The sequence below is a fragment of the Erpetoichthys calabaricus genome, chromosome 8 (genome assembly GCF_900747795.2).
Source record: "Erpetoichthys calabaricus chromosome 8, fErpCal1.3, whole genome shotgun sequence".
Classification (NCBI taxonomy): domain Eukaryota; kingdom Metazoa; phylum Chordata; class Cladistia; order Polypteriformes; family Polypteridae; genus Erpetoichthys; species Erpetoichthys calabaricus.
Window position 1 is genome coordinate 171599943 of NC_041401.2, and position 23394 is coordinate 171623336.

Below are 23394 nucleotides of genomic sequence, written 5' to 3' on the forward strand. Positions count from 1 at the left end.
AATATATCTTGTATAGATTAATCACTTGTGATCACAAGCTGCATGGTCCAAAGGAAAACAATTTAACTCTGAACAAAGCTGAAGATGTAGCTGCCATCACATTAAACAAGGAAATAAGAAATGTAATAGCACTCTGCTCACAATTTTAATACATAGATATTAATTTCCTTTCCAAGAGGATGTTCTGTACATGCATTAGCTAAAATAAAAACAACTAGAAAGAACATATTTTGTTTGTATAAACGGCTAGCTCAAAAAAAGTACAATCTGATTTAAAGGAAACTCAACTACCCAGGGGCCAACAATGATGGTAGGAGCAAACATAATTACACTATTGAATAAACATGGAACTACATATCCTATCCTTAAATTTACTATACTTAAAAACGGCAGCAATGCTGATTAAGTTCAGCATCAGATCCATCAGTTTTTAATGAAATTGCAGTAAAAGCAGAACACAATTTACATTTATTCTGAATCAGTTTTTTTTTTCTTCTATGGTGGCCTTTTTTAACTAAATATATTTACTACTACAGCTGCCACAGGCAATGATAATAGTATATAAGCACATTGCTTTTACTGTTAAATGTAACTGAAATTACATTATATTATTAAAACCCTCGGTATCTTCACCTCGTTGACACACTATTGCTGAAGCACCCACTAGATCAATGTCACATTTATTAGTTTTAAGAACAAGCCAGCTGTACACAACATTCTGCAGTGACTGAATCAAGATGGAGAAGCAGGAAAACCAACAGGATGTGCACATAGGCTTAAGTATCAGAGCTCAGATCAATAGTGCAATCAACTTTACCTCTTTTGCCAACAGCTAGCTTCTTCTATACTGCATTCAGGATTTTTTTTTATAATGACAAAGCATACATTTAATACAGAGTTGTTAGAGAGCACCTCTTATTTCTAGCACGCACACATCAACCAGTATTGATTCAGAAGCACAGTAAAACTGTGTATTTTTAACATATTACTACAAAGTAGTGATTTTTCATAATTGTGTTAAACAACAGAGAAGTTGCAATTATACTGTACATTTTGATATAACATTCTCAAATGGATGAGCATTTTCTTATGTACACCTCCACACAGCATGCAAGTAGTCCTGCAATTGTGGACAGATTTTACAGCAAGATGGAGGCATTATCCTAACTCTACCAAATATGGCAGGGGTTCCTCAGTACAGATTGTCAACTAGCGTCCTAACTTATTATGGAGAGTTTGGCCTTTGCCTACATAAAATGCAAATTCTTAATTAAATTTTGGTTGAACAATAATAGTGTATACTTTTCCTAATACAAAAATGGTTAGAAAACAGAGAATAACAAGGGATTGCGAATATCTGTATTTGTTTATAAAAATAGAATGTTTCAACAGTATTATTGGGCTTTAAGTAGTGTCAAGTAAATGTCATGGGTGAGACTGACATGTGAAGCCAAGAAGCAAAAAACTGGAATAAATACCCTCATCACATAATGTGCATGGCACTAAGGTTGTTACGATCATTATATTTTAGTTGAGGCGGCACGGTGGCGCAGAGGGTAGCGCTGCTGCCTCGCAGTTGGGAGACCTGGGGTCTCCCAGGTCCTCCCTGCGTGGAGTTTGCATGTTCTCCCCGTGTCTGCGTGGGTTTCCTCCGGGCGCTCCGGTTTCCTCCCACAGTCCAAAGACATGCAGGTTAGGTGGATTGGCGATTCTAAATTGGCCCTAGTGTGTGCTTGGTGTGTGGTTGTGTTTGTGTGTGTCCTGCAGTGGGTTGGCACCCTGCACGGGATTGGTTCCTGCCTTGTGCCCTGTGTTGGCTGGGATTGGCTCTGGCAGACCCCCGTGACCCTGTGTTCGGATTCAGCAGGTTGGAAAATGGATGGATGGATATTTTAGTTGATGATTAATTGTCATATGTGAAAGAAAATTTAAGTGCTTGCAAGCTACTAAGGGTTAAAAGCTGTTCTGTTATAATGACAGGTTATTCATACAGGCGTCTGTCATAAGACAGGTTGCAGTAAGATGACCTAGGAAAACTCCATTTAGCTCTAGCAAAATACCAGCGCTTCGCAGCAGAGACGTAGTGTGTTGAAGAAGTTATGAAAAAGAAAATGAAACATTTTAAAAATAACGTAACATGATTGTCAATGTAATTGTCGTAGGCTTATTTTAGTATTGACAGTGAATTTGATGATTGTAAAGAGTTTAGTTTATGATTGTAAATGTTGTGTATGATAAATGCACATTTTTAGGATGTAAGGATCTCTTTGTAAATGACATTTGCAGTTCTGCCCTCGGGCTGTAAAATGACCAAGCTGTCTGCTAAGCTTACACTTGAGCATGCAACATACAGTTGGCCATGTGAGAAGCAATCTTGTGTCAAGTCAATGCTGACCTTTTTTAGAGTCTGGCCCTGTGACTTATTCATTGTCATAGCGAAGCAGACCCTTAATGGAAATTGGAGGCGTCTGAATTGGAATGGGAGGTCAGAGGGTATGAGAGGGATGCGTGGAATAAATACAGTCTCCCCTGAGCCAGTTCCAGTGAAGACAGTTGCCTCAATGAGGATCTTGTGCAGAGATATGATCTGAAGCCTGGTGCCGTTACAAAGTTTTGGAGGTTGTAAGTTTCGTAGTAACATAATTGGTGCGCCGACCTTCAAAAGTAGAGTATGCGGAGGCATGCCCGGAGGATTAATAGTGTGAAGAAACTAAATGAAAGGGCAGGAGTCATCAGCAGGAAGATGTGAAGCAAGCCGAACAATAATAGGCTTGAAGTGGTGGAATAAAGAAGAAGGGAGCAGTGAGCACGACGAAAAGCTGAGGAAAGTAAGGATGCGAGTGAGGAGGCACATTAGCGCTGGATGTCGTTAATGTTGTGGCAGACAACCAGGAACCTTGCCCCACCGGGACGAATGGAACAAGGAAGGACTGGGAAAGGGGCAATATAATCCCCTGGATGCAAGAGGGCAGCCTCCCTGGATTCCATCAGGGCCACGGATACAGAGCTGGGAAGCTTATTCCTGTGGGGGTCCGTGGCAGCCACCAGGGTGTGCCTGGATGGTTCCTGAGCCATGGACTGCAGCACTTCTGCCACACCAGGAAGTGCTGCCAGAAGATCATCAGGGAGCATCTGGAGCACATCCGGGTGTACCATAAAAGGGGCCGCCTCACTCCATTCAGGGAACCGGAGTCGGGTGGAAGAGGACGGAACTTGCAACGGGTGGAGGAGAGGCGCCAGAAGAAAACGAAGTCTAAAGGACTGTGAGTTGTTTTGGGCCGAGTATTGGGTTGTGCTGTGTGCCCAGGAACAAAACGTGTGTGCTTTTCAACATCTGAAGCCCGTGTCTGTCTGTGTCGAGGTTGATCTTCCACAATGTATATAGGCAGGGAGCCAACCACATGGTAGGTGCGCGGACAGCGACCGTACGGAAAAAGGAATGGGGACCAGGGCAGCCCTTGTGTGTCTCAGCCGTGAAATAAATCCTCTGTTAACGGAATAAGGAATGAAACCGTCTAAAGCAGAGGTCAGTTCCGAAAGTTTCTTATGGCATAATGGTGAAAATGTTAAATTTCGAAAGTTCATTACGGGGCATGGCATGAAATAAAACATACTTAAGTACAGTGTAAAGGATGAGCATGGGAAATTTGAGCTTCCTACGTATATTGGAAGTCGCAGAAATAGTGAGGAGGGGTTTCCCCTATCTATATATACAGTTTAGGGGGTACACCCGTTTCCCCCCCCTTGGGTGTTGCAATAGGACATGAAACATACCTAACTTTTGTAAGTGCACTGCAAGGAATGAGCATGCGAAATTTCAGCATCCCACCTATATGGAAAGTGGGAGAATTAGTGATGAGTCAGTGAGGGCTTTGCCTTTTATATGTACAGTATAAATATGTCCATTTGACACAGGAAAGATGACTTTTCCTTCTTTGGGGCCCCTCTTGATACGTACACAAAAAAAGAAACGGTTGGCCGATTCGCATAATATAAGATGAAATGCTTAGATGCTGTTTCATAAGTAAGAGGGATGGAGGAAAATTAATATTAAAAGCCGAATGAAAAAGGGGAACTTTGCTCTTCTGCCTTGCAACGTGGAATCCATGTACTCATCTGTGACTGAATAAATACTGATTGATTGAACTATTCCTGTCTTTCTCGGGGGTTACTTCCACACATACAAATAATCATGATTAACGATTTAATTACTGTCTGTTCATTTTATACCACTGTTACAGGGTAAGCACAATAATAATTTAATAATACACATACACGTTATGAAGAAGAGGCATTTATTGGTATTGAACATTGGAACATATCTCTCTATTATAAAAGAAAATCTTGAGATGAACAAATTCTCTTGGCAATAGTCTCAAGTCCGCCCTCCCCTCAACCATTTTCAACCATGCCCACAGCCCTCTCACCTCTCATTCGTGTGAATGCTTTTGTCAGACACAGTTCATCTCTTATAAATTTTAACATTTTCCTCACTATAAGTTCTCAATAAAAGAAGACTTATGTCCAACTCTTATTGAAGAATTTCATCCTGAAGGGTTATCAACAGAAGAAATGAGTACACAGGCAATCCTTGCAGCGAGAAAAGATGAAGTTAAACAAATTAACGCGAAAATTGTCAGCTGTTTAAAGGGAGTTATGAAATAATGGATTAATGTAAAACTGACAAGTGTGTAAAAAAAAAAAAAAAAAATTTTGAAAATTTGACTAATCAGTTAAATATTAATCTTTAGTAATATTTTTAACTAGCTAATGATGCAAATATAAATATTGTGTATATTAGCAAGTCATGCAAATTTAACCGATTGGTTCACAAAACAGATATAAATTAATGTTAAAAAAACAGCTTTAAAGAGTTGGTTTAAATGGAAATAGAAATTACCTTGTAATTCACTAATTCAACAGTACATACAGAGTACCGTAATAAAATTTAAATTTATATATTTAGTATGGATATTAAGCAGTAATTTTCATTACTGGACATAAAATGTCACAGAATAAATTTCAGCATGTGCACATGCTAGATAAAGCAGGTAGTTCATTGTATATCATTCTTTATAAACCCTAACCTGAAATTCCCCCCACAAGACTATAAATCCGGCATTTATTGTTATACTGTGGAGATCCTCATTTCTGTCACGCATTAAAATTTAAGCTTTGTACTGTATTTCAACATTTATGAATTTAAATACTAGTTTACTTAAATGATAGTTAAGTAACTACCGGTACTTGATTGAGTATTATTTATTGAGATCACTAAAATAAAAAGTTAAAGTGCATTCTATTCCCTTTAAATTATTAATCTACTTTAATATTTCATATACTATAGATTTAAAAAATATAGCCCACTGAAGCAGGTACTCATAATACAGTAATTTTCTTTTTAGATAAAATCCCTGATAATTAATACAAGGAACTTGAAGCTTACTAAGTGATAAAAAATACAATTATGGTCATTTTCTAATAAGAAAACATAGTTGACGCAAAAACAAAACAATTTGCTGTAGGCTTTCTTGATATAAAAGAATTTAAAGCTTCATTAAGAAATATGTTGCTCATTATGTTTAAACAAAAATTCCACTTGAAATTCCGGTTAGTCAGAAATTAAAGGCTTCATTATACGTGCATGTATCTATAAGGATCATTATGGAAAATAAGAAGTTAAAACAGATAACATCAACAGATTCTAATATTATTATATTGGGTATTTAAAACAATAGACCACTGCATTCACTTCAAGCTCTGCACACTTCAAACTCTCCTGCAAACAATATTTTCAAAGAAAAAAAAATGCAAAGAAAGATGCACAGGGCAAAAGTATAAGTTGCACAGAGGACAAATATACACAGTAAACCGCCCTTGTTAATAATTCTTCATTACATCTACATTCCTTTTATTTAAATGAAACATTTAAAGCTCAATGTTAATATGTAGGTGAACCTTTACATTTTTTTTCAAGTATTCACTAAATTAAATTCCTGCCTTTTCCGCCACAGTGACTGTTCCAAGATGGAAAGAACTACCTACTAGCTATGTGCACTTGTTGTTTGAAACCATGCCTGAATTTGTTTCTTACATTTCTAGGAATATGCTACAAATACGAAAGTGTGTTTTTATCCCTATAATCGGAATTCCAAAGAAGGCATTAACATCAAAGGTGTTAAGACTTCTACAAAAACTAAGTCAGCAAAAAATTAATTCTACAATTAAAACAGATAACAAAAACACATAAAATAAATGAGACATCTAAAAATAAGTACATATGCTACACACTATTACAGTTTGCTCTATCTACCCATGATGACTAATCTAATAGCAAGAGACAAACTTGGGTTGGGGTTACGATAAGAAATAAGGGCAAGTTTCCTGGGATCTCGGACTCCCTGAAAGCCACAAAATCAAAACCATGGGTCATCCCTGATAATACATTTTACCAATATCTTATAGGTGTTACAACGCATTGACTGTCCATTAATGAGTATGGAAGAAAATATTTTAGCAGAGTGCAGAAAGCACTTCATAGACAGAACTAGAAGGCAGCGGTCAACGAGCACTGTACATGCTGGACATGGATAAGATGCTTGAGTGGCAGCTGCCCATCTGTCAAGTATTGGGGAAAAAACATTTAAATTATGACGATTTGAGAAAGCGCAATAAAGCTTTCACATTAAACTAATATATCAGAGCCCCAACTGAGGTGTTACTGCTTGCCTGCATTTGTGATCTCCTCAATCACAATGGAGATTGTGATGGCAATTGAGGATACATTGACATTTATACCATTCAGGCTGGGAACAGTGCAAGTCTAGCTGCATTTGGTTTGCAGTTCATATTTGTTGTTTTACTAATTATCTTGGCCCATAATAATGGAAAAGTGATGTCTTATGTCTCTTAGGTTTATTTTTTTTAAACAACAATAAACTGCAACTGTGTATCTTGTGAGCCTATTATTCGGATGAACCTGTGCCTGTTCTACCAAGCAGCCAGCAAGAGTGTGAGGGGCTGATAGGAGAAGATCTTGATTGGTGCACATTTTAAATGAAATTGAGATCTAAGGAAACAGATCGGGGGGCTGTAGTACTTTTTCCACATACAGCATCTAAGTTCACAATTTAGACTGCATATCCTTATATAAAACAATTTTTATACTGACTAGAAACATACCCTAATGATATTCTCTACGGTTAATTAATTACATATTCCACAGTGCCAGAATATAATTTCATTTTTCAGCCAACAAATGGCCACTAATGGTAGCCTCCAGTTACCAAAGGGTGTCTTGCACACTGGCTGGGGAGTTTAGGATGGGGGGGGGGTCTCAAACTTTGTTCTTCTTTCTTTCAAATAGGGGACTGGAATCACCTGTGGATGGACACACCCCAGAAAGGAAGCTAAAGATAGCAGAAGGCAACTTCTCAGCACGAGACTATAACCAAGGAGCAGCCCAGAACTTCTAAGCATGTACCCTGAGACTCATGTGAAAAGGTTCTCCACAAAATAATTTTAGTTTACTTCTAGCTTTCAAAGAAGTAAAAGAGCAAGACATGCCTGAGGTGCATTGTCTGTCATAAACAGGAGTCACTACACATTTCAATGGAACACAAGCCACTTTAAAGCCTAAATACAATTAAATGACTAAACTCAGTTTTCCTACACTTACACTGAGTTCCACCCTGATAAATGGGGAAAAAGCAAAGTCTTTCATTAATAATGTATTTTTGTCATGCTTAACCTAGGATAGATACTATAATGAAACATCTTATGTTCTGGTTGCTCCAGTTCCCCGCAGTAGTTAACATTATTTAGAACTATTTAAAGTAACTACCATGCATCCTGCTTAAAGTACTAAACAATATAACACTCTGGACATTTTCAGATTAAATAATTAGAAAAAAAAAGACCATCATACTACGCCATCTTTATAATTTAAATAATTCAAAATAATTTTTAAAGTTGCATACAGTTCTGAGTTACAAAATATTTGTGCCCTTCTTTCATTACATCAAATCACAAGATAAGTAATCTCAATATAATGTGTACCATATGCTTGAAAAAGCAAATCTATGAGAAAGTGTGATTCCAGTCATATTTATATCTTAAGGAACAAACAATGTGTCTTTTTGTTTGTATTTAAATATACACAATTGTTGCAAAGAGTAGTATATGTATCAAATATTTAATCAATCCAAAAAAAAAAAAAAAAAAAAACTTTGGCAGCACTTTACTGTACTATGCCAAGAAAACCATGTGTTGGGGCATATAACAATGCACTCTTCTTCATCTTAACTTCTGGAAACTAAAGGCATGTTGGTACTCTAATCTCATAATTTACTAACGACAATTGTAGCAGTAAACATTAAGCAGTAGGAAGCTACATCTTACCTGTGCATCCATCAGTAGATGTCTCATTAGGGTCATTGATTTCTTCAAGGTTTCCTTTTCACTGGGCAAGAAGCCATCTGGCTCATCATCAAATGCTTTTGGTCTCGTCACCATAAAGTGGGCAATCTGGTCATTGAGAGTATTCAGTGACTGTACAGCTGAAAAAGACAAATGTTTCAAACAAACATGTTACTGAGAACTCTTCAGACAGACAGGTCAATAAATGGTTTCACCAAGCAGTTTAAGTGTTAAGAACACAAGACAGTTAACTATTACATTATTTAATTTCATCACTTGCATAATTTATTGGGTGATGTACAGTAGATATGTTTCTACTTTAGCTACATTTTACAATTAAAAATGCACATTTCCTACTTATTTTGGATGTATATTGATGTGTTCATATAATCACATATTTTATTTAAATTTAATTATTCAAATGCATCCTTGTGTGCTCACTGGTGAACATAAACTGAAGAATTACATTATATAATCTTAATGTCCTCAGGATGTGACAAAGAAAAATGGCCAAACTGTTTACGATCAGAAAGAGTAGATAAAGGATCTAAAATGGTGACACAGCAACAATATCCTGACATCCAAACTTAACCCCAAAGAGAGTTTCTAAGGCCGGCTTTATTGCCCAGTTGACAAGATTTTGTCAGGGTAGAGCTGGTATCAAAGTGCCACAGGACTAATGAAGAAACTCTTAAAAGTCCCTAAAAGGAATAATATGTTTATATTGTCAGTTACAGAAAACCTCTGTACATTAGTGTGGAAGAGCAAAGGCTATTATGTCCAAAAGGCCGTGGTAGTGAACGGTAAAGACAGGAATACTCATGAAAACCATAGCGAGAAAGAGAGAGGTTTTGTTCTTAAAAGGAAGTCTACAATGGAGAACAGGCAATCTTATATACTGTATGGTAAAGATGTAACAGCCAAATAAAATGCTCCAGTTACATACAAGTCAGGGGTGTTTTGAGTATAAGCACACAAGGGAGGAATGAGGCCATGTTCTAGACAGAAAAAGAGATAAAATCAGGAGAAAGAAAACCAGAGAAGACAGAATGCTCATGTAGTTTTAAAAGTGGGGAAATACATGTATTTTTTGACTCTGTATTGTAATGAAATAAATACACTGTCAATCCCTCACATTTCTATTTAATCTTCCTTGCACGTTTTTTTCAGACTTCAATGTAATTTGGATAAAGCTTTAAGCATTTAGTTACATCTATTTGAATAACTAGGGGGCTTTGCCCCCTGCTTGCTTTGCTCGCCAACCCCTGTGGTTTGGTTTTCCGGATACACACTAAAGATTTTTTTTCTTTGAATTGTTGCTATTTCATTAGTTTCACTTTTATTTCTGAAGTTAAAAAACAATATTTGGAATCTTTCGAGTTCCAACATGCTGATTCTTTCAAATGAGGTCCGTGAGACATGTGTTTAATGACTTTGTATAATAATTCAGGATTGGTTTCTCTGTTTGGAATTTCAGCACAGACAAAATGTTCTACATCATCAGCAGTTAATAATTTTTTTTTTGCAAAGTAACCAATAAATGCATGTGAGGTAAACCCCGTTTTTGAAATTCTCTGACTTAAACTTCAAAGCCTTACAATATTTACATACTTCCTATGTCCATATATTCGATCTCTATGCGCCTTTTCATTATTTCTCCAATTAATAATTTCTCTTTGTTTGCGCTAATGCAATGTTTACATTCTTTGTTTTGACAGTTTCGTTTTTTTCTGCTTTCATATTCTGTATCTTGTTCTGCATGTGTTTGGCCCCCTTGTTTTTTAACCTCTTTATGACGTTTTACTTTGCTTTCTACTCTTTGTCTTTTATTTCTGACCTCGCTTTGTCCTGCTTTTTTTCAATGACACCTGGTCCGTGGTGATTATTTCCCTTTTTTCGAGTAATAATTTCCATTTGTTTGCACTAATGTGATGTTTACTTTCTTTTTTTGATACTTTCTAATTTTCCTGCTTTCGTATTCTTTAACTTTCTCAGCATTTGTATCACGCCGTTTTTTTTTAGCCTTTCGAATTCCACTGCTTTTATAATCTGTAAGCTGCTCTGCATGTGTATAGCGCCAACGTTTTTGAACGTCTTTATGAAGTTCTCCTTTGTCTTTTAATTCTAAGCCCAATTGAACATGCTTTTTTTTTCCAATTCCACTTGTTCTGGGCTGATTATTACTTTCCTTATTTTCTGAATTTGCACCTAGATTATTTTCTTTTTTTTTCTCTCCAACGCTTTTGAGTCTCTTTCTCCGTTCTGCTCTTTCTTCTTCACTTAGTCGTCAACGTTTCATCTATAACGTATTGTCCTTATATGCCCGGGGTCTTATTTGATATTGGTTGTAAGTAGGGCGTGTCTTGCAAGAATCTCATGTTCTACGTCCCCACGAGACGGCCCTGGGTCAATCTCTTGGCACAAAGTTTCATGTTTAAGGTCCCCGCGAGACGCTCTGTGGCCAATCTCTTTCGTCTCGCGGGTCTTTTAAGTGTCTTCCGTGATCTTCAAGTGAAAATCACGTCTCGTCTCCCTAGTCTTTCTCTTCCAGGATTTTTTTTAAAATAGAGATATAATAAAGAATTTTTAGAAGAAACATTTTAGCATTTAAGTGATACCTCAGAAACTCCTAAAACATAAGCAAACATTAGGGATGTTAACAATTAACTGTTATTCAATGATCTAATGTTAAGAGTTTAAACAGTGTTATCGATGATACAATTAATTTAAATTTATGTTGGGAAATGTAATTGCCTTTCTGCATTTACAATGCTCTTAACAGAATAACCTGAAGGCATTTATTTTATTTGAAAAGACACTTGAGGGCACCATTTGAGCTACACATCAGATTGTCTTAAATACAAAACCAGAACAGAAGCCTTCAGTGAAAATGATGAAAAATTTTCAGTGAAAATTCTAAATGTTGTTCGGTTTTGGAAATGCAAACAAAGTTTCATGCAAACTGTTCAATACAGTACTGAAATACAAAAGCAGCACTTCTTCAAGGTATTACGACATACAGACTAACACAGCATTTGAGGTTGAACTGCAACAATCTACTGTATCGGCAACACAAATAAATGGTGGGGAATTAGGAAATCACACTCAGGGTGTGTAATACAACAAGACTTCTAAATAATTAGCATTTTTGTAGGCACAGGCTAATCAATGATCACCTGCCATAAAGAAAAATATTTTACAGAGATCATATATAAGCTGAAAACATTGATGGCCATTGCTAATAAGATAACACTCAAAACATGGCTTATGGTCTGTACTATTGAGAACTACATCACAATAACATGTTACTACACAGTTGGGCTGTTGTGTAGAATTCTCAGGTCATAGCTTAAACAGCTGATTGACAGTAATATCGCCTCGAGTGGGGAATCAGTTTTTAACAGAGTACGCCAACGCTGCTGTTCTGTAATTGATGTAATATTCACGTTGGCCACAGGGTGTCCTCATTGGTTATGCACAGGTACAAAAGTACTGTACCTCATGTAACTTAGAAAACTTAGAAAAGTACAGATGGACGAACTGGTGGTTAAGTAGAAATCAACTTCAGCAAATTATCAATACTTTGGCTACAAATCAACTAAAATATTTAGCCAAACTTATCTGCCGACTAAACAGGAAAGTTGCTATTGCAATAGATTCTTAAGTGAATAATTTTGCTTCACACATGCTCTCCAATTTGTTGCTATAAAGCATTTAAGTGTTATGTGCACTTAAATGTTTGGAATTAAAGATGTAAGTTTGATTAATTAATTGCCACTGTGCTACTCAGCTAAAAGAAGACGTTTTGAAGCTTCTAAGAAAATAATTACTGTGACAGCTAAAATATAGAAACTTATTTGTGGAAAACAATTTGAGTACAGAGTTACCAGAAATGTGTTCCATCATTTTTCATGTCTTACACTTGAACTTTAATGTGAATAACAAGCATACAGGAGGACCCAATGTTTCCACCAATATGTCCAAAATTACTCTATAGAAAAATCTTCCTATTACTCTGAAATCTTAGTTTCATCAGTCATCCATGTTCATGGTCAGAAAGAGAAGTCTAATGCTTCCCACTGCCATGCTATTATTTTCCACTAGTTAATACAGAACCATTTTCACCTTCGCAATAAACTTAATTCCAAAACTAAAGATATTGAGAACTACTTATAAGAATTAATTTTACTTTACTTTCACAATAATGTTTCAGCAAACTAGTACTGCAAACAAAACCAAATGTTTCCCATTCCATCTGCCATTGTTATTCCAAATAACAATGGAACAAAACAAAAACAGAATCCAAATATCACTCTTAATGGGAAAAATACCAACCATTTTCAGCAAGGCTGAAGTTAACCATTTCAGGTATATGCTCAAGATAGAAGTCAAAACTGAATGGAGGTTTAAGCCCAACAAAGCACATTTTCAGACCACTGCAAGCTCACACTAAAACTGAGTCTTCCATTCATTACCTAAACCTTCATAATCCAATTACCGGTATATATTCCCAAGGGGCAGGACCCTAAGCAGGCAGCATTGGGCAGAAGACTGGGATCAGCACAGAACGGGGCAGCAGCAGCCAATCACAATTCATTCTCACACATGTACCTGTAGAGTCATCAATTATTCTATCTCATACAGCCCAGCAGCTCAAAGCTAAATACAGCAAGCAGCCTTGTTTTCTGCCACTGCAGAAACCTGTTGATCATTATTATAGATACTATGTACACTAAAATAACTAACTTTTAAAGGTTGTAACTGAAAATTCTACATAAATGGCAATATGATAATTAGGGGTTCTTTGCTCTAGTTTCGAAGAAAAAAAAACTGCTTATTAGCCACTGTTTACACTCATACTGAACAAAGAAAATGATGGCTTTTATTATCCAGACCAGTTTAATGAACAATTACATTAACATAATTTGGCTATGTTTTGATTAATATATGTAACCTAGAGTTAAGAAGTAAGCATTTATTTGTAAATGTTTTTCCAACTTTTACATTTTGAAATAATGGCTCCTGCTTTATTTTACAACATACTTCATAATTTACTTAAATGGGATCTACAGCAGCACAGAAATACTGCTGCTTCCTCATATATACAACAATCTGGTTTTGGTTAAAGCTCCATCATGGCAGCTTTACATGATGGAGAAAAAAGAAAAAAAAATGAGAAAACAGAATTAGGGAACACTAATTAACAGAGAATAAAAGTATGGCCCGATGGCTAGGGAGGACAGAAAAAAAAAAAAAAAAAAAAAAAAACTCCAGACAGCTGGAGAAAAAAATAAAATCTGCAGGGGTTCCAAGGCCACAAGACCACCCAGCCCACTCTAGACATTCTACCTAACATAAATGACCTCACAATCAGTCCTCATTGTATTCAGGGTTTACATGGAGGAACTTGAAGATGACGGTCATGTTTTCTTCTGGCCTTTAATCTATCAATGTAGGGACATTGTAGTGATATATAAAATGTGTGTTGAATCATTTGAATCATTTACTCTTATTTTGGCAACTAGGTATGATAGAACATTTCCAAACTCACTTAATTCAATTTACATTTATAGGAGCTAAAAGGAATTTGTTATAAATATTTCATAATGTACAATATATTGATAAGTATGCTTTGAAATCTCATGCAGAATCAGGCTTTTTAAAGAACAATACCAACTTTTTTCTGTTTATCAGCAGTTGTTAACTGATGGTTCAGAATATCAAAGGAGTTATGGGAAAAATATCTTGAAAAATTGCCTGAATGACACTTAAAGATGCTAGGCTGCTGTTAACATCTCTATTTTAATCAGGATTCTACATTTTGATACAAAGTTAACAACACTGATGGTTCTATATAGCAAATACATTTACTTACACTGAATTAACAATCATAACATCATACATAAAATGCTACATCACATGTGTCTTACCTGAAATGAGAAAACAATGGCAAAATCTGGGTGAATGCCCGAACAGCAAAGGATGGAGCACTAAGCACTCCCTGTCTACAACCTTAATCATGAATTTATGGTAATACAATACTACTGTATATTTAATACTATCATCCGCTCCTCATTGTCTGCCTCCAGCCCTCCATCGCTGAATGTTTCTACATCAAAGCCAATGGGCTGCCTTTCCCAGTTCCTCTGTACCACAGTTAAAGATGTCGAGGGCATCATACAGAGGATGAGGCCTTCAACGTGTTCACTGGACCCTTTTCCTACTCCTCTGGTAAAAGCTAATGTATCAGATATAAGCCCTCTTATTGCTGATATCATTAATCACTCTCTTCAGAGCGGCTTAGTCCCACTGGCCTTGAAAACCCCAAAAATTAGACCTCATTTAAAAAAATCCTCTTTGGATCCTGAAGTGATAGCAAACTATCGTCCTATCTCCAACCTTCCATTTTTGTCTAAGGTTTTGGAAAAGGTTGTTTTGATTCAGCTTCAGGATCACCTCAAAAAATTTAATCTGTTTGAAAAATTTCAATCTGGTTTCCGAACTTCTCACAGTACAGAGACAGCCCTGGTCAGAGTCACCAATGACCTCCTGATGGCTGCTGACCAGGGCTCTCCATCACTCCTTATCCTCCTGGACCTCACAGCTGCATTTGATACGGTAGATCAAAATATTCTCCGTCATCATCTTCACTATATAATTGGACTATCTGGCACTGCTTTGGAGTGGGGTTTGAGCCCTATCTTACAGATAGGGCTGAGTATGTGGCCTTGGGGGATGCTAAATCTCATACCCACACTGTCACCTGTGGGGTCCCACAAGGATCAGTCCTTGGGCCGGCCCTCTTTAATATCTATATGCTACCCCTGGGTTACATCATCCGTAAGCATGGAGTTTCATTTCATTGTTATGCCGTTGATACGCACCTCTATGTGAGACTGGATTCGACTTCTCTTAAACCTCCATCAACTCTTTTCTTTTGCTTGGATGAGATTGAGGCCTGGATGTCCAAGAATATCCCCAAGCTGAACAGCACCAAAACTGAAGCTCTTTTAATTGGCAAACCGCCCCCCCCCCCCCATCAACTTTGTTCCTCTGTAAATTGTATTTCCTTTTCTGACCGTACCATTACCCTCTCCCCTTCTGTTACAAATCTGGGTGTCAAATTAGCCTCCCGTCTATCATTTGATACACATGTCCATCACCTTTGTAAAATTGCATTCCTTCATCTCCGAAACATAGCCAAACTCCATCCCTACCTCTCCCTCTGTGATGCTGAAAAGCTGGTTCAAGCCTTTGTCTCATCCAGACTGGACTATTGTAATGCACTCCTCACCGGGATACCCAACAAGAGCCTTCAAAAGCTACAACAAATTCAAAATAGTGCTGCAAGAATCCTAATGAGGGTACGGAAATATGAATACATTTCACCAATCCTTCGGTCACTTCATTGGCTCCCTATCCATCTCCGTATCGAATACAAACTCTGTTTGTTTACTCACCAGTGTATCTATGGAAATGCTCCATAATATCTCAAGGAACTCATTATACTACAATCCACTGCAAGAAACCTCTGTTTTGCAAATACCTACCGCCTTCACCCCCTTGTGATCAAACTTCATACAATGGGTGACCGAGCCTTTGCAGCAGCTGCTCCACGGCCCTGGAATGCCCTACCAGAGAGCCTAAGAACACAGCAGATTGTGGGCTGTTTTAAAAAACAGCTAAAGACTTTTCTATTTAGGAAAGCTTAACAACAAGAATGCTATAATTATTGTTATTTTATCTCTGTTTTTATCTTGTTTTGCCTTTGTTTAAACTTTTTATGTAGCACTTTGAGATTTACTGCTAATGTAAAGTGCCCCAATAAATAAAATGCATTATTATTATTATTATTATGTTATTGTTTGAGTAGGCCACAGATTGTTGTATCATATATACTGTATATATACAGTATATATATAAAATTAGTACAATAACAACAAAGTAGATTAGGGCTATGATATTTTTTTACTTTCAGGCAAGTACAATTAAATTTATGTTTTTTTGTAGTAAACTTTATTTTTTGGTATTTCTTAATGTTTAGCTCAATATCCCTTCACGATTTCTAGAATTCAATTTTCCCCTAGGGAATATACAGCATTGAAAACATTGTTTTAATTATATCATGATTTTTATATGTTTTTGGGCATTGAATTCAAAAATTAAAAACTATTTTTTCACAAAACATTTTAGCTGTCAATTATAGCTTTTTTTTATTTTCTGTTTATACAGTATAATTAAAGATTAATATTTGATGTTAACAATAATTTGTTTGAGCATAAAAATGTTATTAAAATTTGTTTAAACCAAAATAATTATTTCATTTGCTAATATGGTCAGAATATAGCTGATGGCTTGTAGCATCATGTGAAGCTTAAAAGGAGTACTTATTAATAATTGTTATAAATACGCATCAAGTTCCATTACTCATTCTGTGCAATTGAAAGAAACCTATGAGAACTTCGAAAGTCTTCTTGAGAAAATTAACGATAATGAGCACCCTTTGGTTCATATTTGGGAACCTGAAAGTTCTGTGTATCTTACTGGGTCAGAAGTCAGGGCATACAAAATACCCATGTTTTCTCTGTGAGTAGGACAACAGAGTCAAGGATTTACATTGGTTCAGGTGTAGTGGTGAGCAAGGAAAAAGCTACAACTTGGTGCCAAAAATCTCATCAGACTGAGCTTGGTGGATGCAGATAAAGTGCTGCTACCACCACTTCATATTAGACTTGATTTAATACAGCAGTATGTCAAAGCCCTATTAAAGATGGGGCCTGCCTTATATTTACTTTGCCTTATATTTTTTACTTTACTTTGCCTTATATTTGTATGTCAAAAGTTTCCATGTTTGTCTGCAGCCAAATTGGAAGAGGGTATTTTTCCCTGACCAGCTATTCGAAAACAGATTTCTGATGCAGACTTTAAAGGTATGATAAATGACCTGGAAGAGGAGGCTTGGGCATCACTCAAAAAAGTAATTTCTAAATTTCAACATAACTATAAAGATCCAAATTATAACATAAATTGTGAACAATGCATTAGTTAGTTTAAGGAACTGAGTTGTAAAATGAGACTCAAAGTTCACTTTTTGGATTTGCATTTGAAATTTTTTGTAAAAATATTGGAGGGGTGAAAGTGTGGTGAGTAAAGAACAAGGAGAAAGATTCCAGCAGGATATCATAGACATGGACTGGAGGTACCCAGGACTTTGGGATGTCAGTATGATAGAAGACTACTGCTGGATGATTCATATGGACACATCAAAAAAAATGCACAAATGATGGGTCACCAAGTTACGTTTTGGATAAAAAATAAAACTAAAAAGTAACAATATTTAGAAAAGTTCTGCATAAGTCAATGAATACATATTGTTGTATTCTTTTCATAATATGTTTAAAATATTATACTGACTAAATATTTTAATGTTAAATTGATTTTAGGATAATATTATATATTTGAGTAAACAATGTAATTTGTTAAATTTCAAATAAATGTATTTAATTTTGTATGTAAATGTGATGTGATAGAAACATTCTGATTACATTTTTAAAATTTGCTCATGAATGCAAATGAAACATTTCACATTTAAAACAATTTTTAGCAGTTAAAATTTGTAGACCTATGATAATGAAGAGCAAACCTCCAAAGAAGTAAAAATTAGTGGAGCACCAGTCAATTTGACAGCAAATGGAATTAACAGATTTTTTACTTTTCACATGCAGATACAGTGCATCCGGAAAGTATTCACAGCACATCACTTTTTCCACATTTTGTTATGTTACAGCCTTATTCCAAAATGGATTAAATTCATTTTTTCCTTAGAATTCTACACACAACACCCCATAATGACAACGTGAAAAAAGTTTACTTGAGGTTTTTGCAAATTTATTAAAAATAAAAAAACCGAGAAATCACATGTACATAAGTATTCACAGCCTTTGCTCAATACTTTGTCAATGCACCTTTGGCAGCAATTACAGCCTCAAGTCTTTTTGAATATGATGCCACAAGCCTGGCACACCTATCCTTGGCCAGTTTCGCCCATTCCTCTTTGCAGCACCTCTCAAGCTCCATCAGGTTGGATGGGAAGCGTCGGTGCACAGCCATTTTAAGATCTCTCCAGAGATGTTCAATCGGATTCAAGTCTGGGCTCTGGCTGGGCCACTCAAGGACATTCACAGAGTTGTCCTGAAGCCACTCCTTTGATATCTTGGCTGTGTGCTTAGGGTCGTTGTCCTGCTGAAAGATGAACCATCGCCCCAGTCTGAGGTCAAGAGCGCTCTGGAGCAGGTTTTCACCCAGGATGTCTCTGTACATTGCTGCAGTCATCTTTCCCTTTATCCTGACTAGTCTCCCAGTCCCTGCCGCTGAAAAACATCCCCACAGCATGATGCTGCCACCACCATGCTTCACTGTAGGGATGGTATTGGCCTGGTGATGAGCGGTGCCTGGTTTCCTCCAAACGTGACACCTGGCATTCACACCAAACAGTTCAATCTTTGTCTCATCAGACCAGAGAATTTTCTCTCTCATGGTCTGAGAGTCCTTCAGGTGCCTTTTGGCAAACTCCAGGCAGGCTGCCATGTGCCTTTTACTAAGGAGTGGCTTCGGTCTGGCCACTCTACCATACAGGCCTGATTGGTGGATTGCTGCAGAGATGGTTGTCCTTCTAGAAGGTTCTCCTCTCTCCACAGAGGACCTCTGGAGCTCTGACAGAGTGACCATCGGGTTCCTGGTCACCTCCCTGACTAAGGCCCTTCTCCCTCGATCGCTCAGTTTAGATGGCCGGCCAGCTCTAGGAAGAGTCCTGGTGGTTTCGAACTTTCTTCCACTTATGGATGATGGAGGCCACTGTGCTCATTGGGACCTTCAAAGCAGCAGAAATTGTTCTGTAACCTTCCCCAGATTTGTGCCTCGAGACAATCCTGTCTCGGAGGTCTACAGACAATTCCTTTGACTTCATGCTTGGTTTGTGCTCTGACATGAACTGTCAACTGTGCGACCTTATATAGACAGGTGTGTGCCTTTCCAAATCATGTCCAATTAACTGAATTTACCACAGGTGGACTCCAATTAAGCTGCAGAAACATCTCAAGGATGATCAGGGGAAACAGGATGCACCGGAGATCAATTTTGAGCTTCATGGCAAAGGCTGTGAATACTTATGTACATGTGCTTTCTCAATTTTTTTATTTTTAATAAATTTGCAAAAATCTCAAGTACACTTTTTTCACGTTGTCATTATGGGGTGTTATGTGTAGAATTTTGAGGAAAAAAATGAATTTAATCCATTTTGGAATAAGGCTATAACATAACAAAATGTGGAAAAAGTGATGTGCTGTGAATACTTTCCGGATGCACTGTACATTGTAAATGAGCTTAGGCCAGCAGCACACGAGACAACTTCAGGTCAGAGAGTATGTCAAATCAACTGCGGTTTCTGGATCTTCTCACCGTGAGGATGTCAGATAACATCACTAAAAATTCAAGGGGTAATGGATTACATGACTCGCTCACAACTTTTCAGTACAGTTAAAAAATTTCCAAATGTATCACATGCTGCCTGATAGTGCAAGTGCTTCCCAGGTATGGAAAGCTGCAATCTTGCCCCTTTCTATTTCTTTTCCGTTATGGTACAACAAACATACAGGACACAAAAGCTTCTCTTCTACTTGCACTGTCCAAGACACTTGCTTTTTTCTTTCATTACATTCACATTATACTTTTAGATTACCACTAATCACACACAATGTCAGACGTCCCTGTGACTTAAGATAAGATGTTTGATATTGTTGGGGCAAAATGAAGACCAGTATAACCAAGTCTCTAGAGATGTCAAACTGCATGACTGGTAGTCATGGGGGCATGTGTCGACTACCTCATGACTCACTAAAAGTATGCAAATTAAGTCTACAGCTGATAATCACTGGAAAAGTCATGGTACTGTAAGGGGGTCTTTAGGCAATATTTTGCCAATCGTACAAGACAAGCCTTAATGTTGAATGTTCTCAAAGCATCCACTGTTAGGTTTTAGTAGTTTAGACCTTAATGAAATCAAAGCCTTGGCATAAGTGATTTGTCTTTATTATCAGATGCTAGTTTTACCATGAGAGACAGAAAATGTTTACATACAGGTGGGCAGTGCAACAAAACTATATAACATATAACAAAGATTTTTTTTAAACTATGTGATGTTACACAGGCACAAATTTGCTAGGCAGAGGACCATTCATACTAAAAGCAGCATAACAGTGATTTAATGAACATTGCAAAGCATTCTCAATATCATTGTTTCCATGAAAACTGACATACTTGTACAGATGGCAATTACTGCAAAGCTTTAAGTAGACTTAAAGTTTCTTGTTGCTATGACATTCCGTGAGTGATGCAAAGAATGTGTGCCACCACTGAAAATAAAGAACTTTAAATTTTTCGCTTTTACATTTTTAATTTTCAAAGCAAAGTCAAATTTGAAAAAACAGACTTTCTTCCACTGGCTACATTCAAATTAATAAATAAGAACATGGCAAACATTAATTAGTACAAATAATGAATTGGTGTATGCATTAATATGAGTGAATAATGTAGCAGAAAAACAAAGTTTACCATAGTATGTTTAATTATTTCTGTGTGAACTTGCTTCTCTGCTTCTAATTGTGCCTGCCTGTTTAACTAAGACACTCTAATACTTGTTTTTATTTTGTTCCGTATAAGGATTAATATATGATATTCCTCTTAGGATAGAGATATTTGCCATGACTTTTAATCTGTTTTACCATTTTAGAATTTTTAGGTAATACTAAGATATAGGTGTGTTAAAGATTATACAGTTTATCTGTATCCTGATTGGTGCAAATTGATTTGCTTCTAAAAGATTTTATGCAAATTAACCTAGCTTACTTAATATTGTTGTTTTGTCAACCTTGTATATTCTTTGTTGGATTTGTCTGTCAAGCCAGAGGTTTGATGGTTTGCTTTTATGTGGGAGGCCTTTTTATTTGTATATTTTGGGATATTTAAAGTATTTTGAACTTAATAATCCTGTTCTCTGTGTTTTGGCCTTTTTAAGTCAATGCCTGCCGGTAGAGTTAGGGGTCAGACTGCCTGGGGTGAGGACTATCTCTAGACAGGACAGCAAAGAATATTTTGGCCTGGTTTGTGGCTCATTTCAGAGGTCTGCACCACTTTTTGCTATCTGTTGTACAATTGATCTAACAGTTTGTCTCCTAAACTAGTTAGGGAAAACAATAAAATAAACGGATGAATGGTAAATTATGACTAATCATGACTTAAAATCCTGGATCGTACTATGCCCTGGATGTAACTCAATATATAGTACTCCCAGATATTAATAGTGCCCTGAAATCATCAAAAATTAATACCATAATCGTCTGACTAGTATCAGCCATTTCTCAAGATCTGGCATAGGTTTTTTTCTTTTTTCAACTTTTTCTTAACCTCTAAAAATTACTTGAGTATAATTTTCGGAGTTTCTGAGGGCAAAGATTCTAGTTGTTACATCCATTATTTTTCCTTCTGTTTTAAATGTTATTAAATATGATTCACACTACCCCACAACACTGTCTTGTTTTATAAGACACAACATCCCATCATTGGGGTGCTGATCATTGAGGTCACATCATTAACATTCCTAGTGTGTTTTAAAGCAACTATCAACAGAATTCTGTCAACATGGCAAGGCCCACGGAAAAAAACAAACATCAGAAATAGGTCTATAAAAACCCCATTATACATGGGCAAATTTTAACATCCTTAGCATTAGACCCAAGCATCACTCGCTGTAAAAACAGTGCTAAGTGTTAGTCCCGAGTGTCACACTGGCAACAATATAGACGCATCTCGTGTAAGACCCAAGGTTTACTTGGGCTGTAAAAGTGCCAATAGTGCTAGTGTTAAGCGCTACTCTGGCAATGGTATAGGCTGTAAGGAGACAAAAAGGTCAAGGGCCCAGGGTACCCAAAGGCAAACCCAGGATATTAAGGTGTGCAAAAGGTGTAAAAAGAAAACACATGCTACTAAGCAAATGATAAGTAGTAAATTCTCAAGACATTCTAAGATGGTGTTGGTTCCCTTTTTGTAGAATTCTAGGAGGAAGAGGCAGGCCCAGGTTGACTGACCTCAGAAGTGATGTCAGAGTGGGAGAGGTGTCGATCTTCCTTTCTGCAGAGGGACAAGGAGAAGAGAGAGTGCTATGAAACAATATACCCCCCCCCCCGCCCCCCCATGTAATCAGCGGTAAAGCACACTTACCTATGCTCCGTTGATCTACAAGCACACACGTGTGACAAGGCATGTCTCGTGTACGTGTCAAGCCCGAGCGTAACCTGGGCTAGGGTATAGACGCATTTTCTCCTAGCCTCATAACGGTGTTTCATAAGAAATACCTCTTATCTGCAGTAATGACTAAATGAGCAGGCAGAGAAATTGAAACCGAAACTGATTCTGGTGAATCCAAAAGTGACTGTTGTGTCACTCGCACATATGCAGTGTGTGGTTCATATTGTTATTATTATATTTATTATTATTTGTATCATTATTATACTTTCTACACTTCTGACTTTGTACTTTTAGTGTTTTGCACGTTTTACAGTAGAAAGGTAAAATTTAATAAAAATGTAATTTTTCAAGACAAAAAAATGGAATGCTTTTTACATGTTTTTTTGAGAAAAAATATAATGCTAAGGAAGTTAAGAATAGCCCAAGGAAAGCTCAGAATATTTTTAATAAAACAGTTAATCATAACAATTCTACCTTCTCCTGCCATCTTTAGATTCCAATGTCTCTCATAATTTCTATTGCCTTGTACAAACGGTACACTATGAAAGTCAAAATCAATACTCCTTTAATTGTAATAATTCACAGTTTAACACAAAATACTATAATATGCTGTTTAATGAAACATTTAAACCACAAATAATAAAAAGGATGGCCTCACTGGCCACAGCATAATGA

At 36.8% G+C, this 23394-nt stretch overlaps 1 protein-coding gene across 4 annotated transcripts in view; it reads right to left on the minus strand.

The window, feature by feature from the left end:
- kaznb (kazrin, periplakin interacting protein b) overlaps positions 1-23394 on the minus strand; it is a 645457-nt gene that overhangs the window by 487355 nt on the left and 134708 nt on the right. For all 4 annotated transcript variants that reach the window (XM_028807799.2, XM_028807798.2, XM_028807800.2 and 1 more), the window contains exon 2: positions 8401-8558. In XM_028807799.2, coding sequence (XP_028663632.1) covers positions 8401-8558 — 158 coding nt within the window. The remainder of the gene's footprint in view (positions 1-8400; positions 8559-23394) is intronic.